Raw genomic sequence first — 2,420 nt, forward strand, 5'->3', positions numbered from 1 at the left:
ATTAAATACAACTCTGATGGTTCTGTTGAACGTTATAAAGCTCGACTAGTAGCAAAGGGATACACTCAGGTTGAAGGTATTGATTACACAGAAACATTTTCCCCTACAGCGAAACTTACTACACTTCGTTGCTTACTCACTGTTGCTGCTGCTCGAAAATGGTTCACCCATCAGTTGGATGTTCAAAATGCCTTTCTCCATGGTAATCTAGACGAGGAAGTTTATATGTCTTTACCACCAGGTCTTCGCCGACAGGGGGAGAATACAGTATGTCGGCTCCATAAATCTCTTTATGGATTAAAACAGGCTTCTCGCAATTGGTTCTCCATATTTTCTACAACTATACAAAATGCAGGCTACACTCAGTCCAAAGCAGATTACTCTTTGTTTACTAAGAGTAAAGGTACTTCTTTCACTGCAGTTCTAATCTATGTTGATGATATTCTGTTGACAGGCAATGATCTCGAAGAAATTCAATATCTCAAGACTAGTTTACTCCAGAAATTTCTTATCAAAGATTTAGGAAATTTGAAATATTTTCTAGGCATTGAATTTTCTCGATCTAGAAAAGGAATTTTTATGTCTCAAAGGAAGTATGCTCTAGACATACTTCAAGACACAGGTCTTACAGGAGCACGTCCAGACAAATTTCCTATGGAGCAAAATCTGAAACTTTCTTTAACTGAAGGAGAGAAGTTGAATGATCCAAGTAAATACAGACGGTTGATTGGCAGATTAATATATTTGACCGTCACTAGGCCTGACATAGCTTATTCAGTTCGTATGCTTAGCCAATTTATGCATGAACCAAGAAAACCACATTGGGAGGCAGCTCTTCGAGTTCTGAGGTACATCAAAGGCACTCCTGGTCAAGGACTTCTACTGCCATCTGAAAACAATTTAAGATTACAGGCATATTGCGATTCTGACTGGGGTGGTTGTCGAACTTCCAGACGATCTATTTCTGGGTTCTGCATTTTCCTCGGAAATTCAATTATTTCTTGGAAGTCTAAAAAGCAGACTAATGTGTCCAGATCATCAGCAGAAGCCGAGTATCGAGCTATGGCAAATACTTGTTTAGAGTTAACTTGGTTAAGATACATTCTTCAAGACTTGAATGTTCCACTGTCCGAACCAGCATTATTATATTGTGATAATCAAGCAGCATTACATATAGCAGCCAATCCAGTTTTTCATGAACGTACGAAACACATTGAAATAGATTGTCATATAGTTCGAGAAAAGTTACAAGCTGGAATCATCAAACCGTGTTATGTTTCGACCAAAATGCAATTGGCAGATGTTTTTACTAAAGCTTTGGGAAGACAGCAATTTGACTTTTTGAAGGACAAGTTGGGTGTGATCGACATACACTCTCCAACTTGAGGGGGAGTATTAAGAGGATATTTTGCGGTGATAATTAGTTAGAATATATCTCAGATATTTAGGGAGTTGTTAGTATAGATTTGATTAACGGTATATTTTATTTATTTATCAGATTTAGTTAGATATATATTTTTTCTATTTTTAGGTATTAGTTGATAGTTTGTATCCTATATAAACGTGGTAAACCTGAATGAAGATCATACTTTTCGATCCCAATTCTATTTCTATTTCTCATTCTTAACAGTACCATTGTGGAGAGTCGTGATTTCTAACCGCGTTCAAGGAGGATGGGTGCTTGATTCTTTGTTATGATCATCACCACTGAAACTCCGATGAACCCAACTTTGCTCCGGTAATCCAAACGAGTAAACCCGCGGATCCATAGCCGACTGATGAATCGCTTCCGACGACGGAAAATACCCACCACCCAAATAACAAGAATTCTCGAAAACTCCGACAGTTTCCACCTCCAAAGACGGCGGCGCGTTTTGGGTCTCCTGTGAAGACTGAATGGCGGCGGCGGAAGAAGAAGAAAAAGAGGGCACTGGTTTTTGGCGCTTGGCCTTTCTACAGCCGCCGCCGACGGGGACGTTACGTAGAGTGCCACCTTTAGTCCAGTACCTCCGGCAAGACTTACAAAAGTAACGAGGTTGGGAAAGGCTGTAGTTATTGTAATAACAAAATTTGGTGTTGAGAGACTCACAGCGAGGGCACTTTTCAGTGCTTTGTGGGCGAGCTAGTGTGGGTTTCATTTCTTCGTTTGGTGTTGCAGCTCCTTGCATTATTTTGAGAGCTTCCAGATGATATCTAGCTCTTCATCTTTTGGTGTGTGGGTTTTATTATATTGTAGCTATTGTGTTGCGTAGATTTGAAGGGAAGGTGTTGACTTTGGAAGTTTGGAGTGTGTCACAATCGTAGTCATTCGTATGTCAATCAATTGAAACTCAAATCATTGGTGCCTCAAACGAATCTAGAATCTGATGATCGAGTCGATGCATAAAAAACATTCACACTTTTCACCGGTACAGTCTCTA

The 2,420-nt window shown here is 39.7% G+C and overlaps 1 protein-coding gene across 1 annotated transcript; it reads right to left on the reverse strand.

Moving 5' to 3' along the window:
* Window positions 1–1,664: 1,664 nt before the first annotated feature.
* LOC111802136 (dof zinc finger protein DOF2.1-like) lies at window positions 1,665–2,168 on the reverse strand. Its single transcript, XM_023686403.1, has one exon. It carries the CDS (start codon window positions 2,166–2,168, stop codon window positions 1,665–1,667), a length of 504 nt encoding a protein of 167 aa, XP_023542171.1.
* Between the last annotated feature and the right edge of the window lie 252 nt (window positions 2,169–2,420).

The sequence above is a fragment of the Cucurbita pepo genome, chromosome LG09, assembly GCF_002806865.2.
Source record: "Cucurbita pepo subsp. pepo cultivar mu-cu-16 chromosome LG09, ASM280686v2, whole genome shotgun sequence".
Taxonomy (NCBI): Eukaryota; Viridiplantae; Streptophyta; class Magnoliopsida; order Cucurbitales; family Cucurbitaceae; genus Cucurbita; species Cucurbita pepo.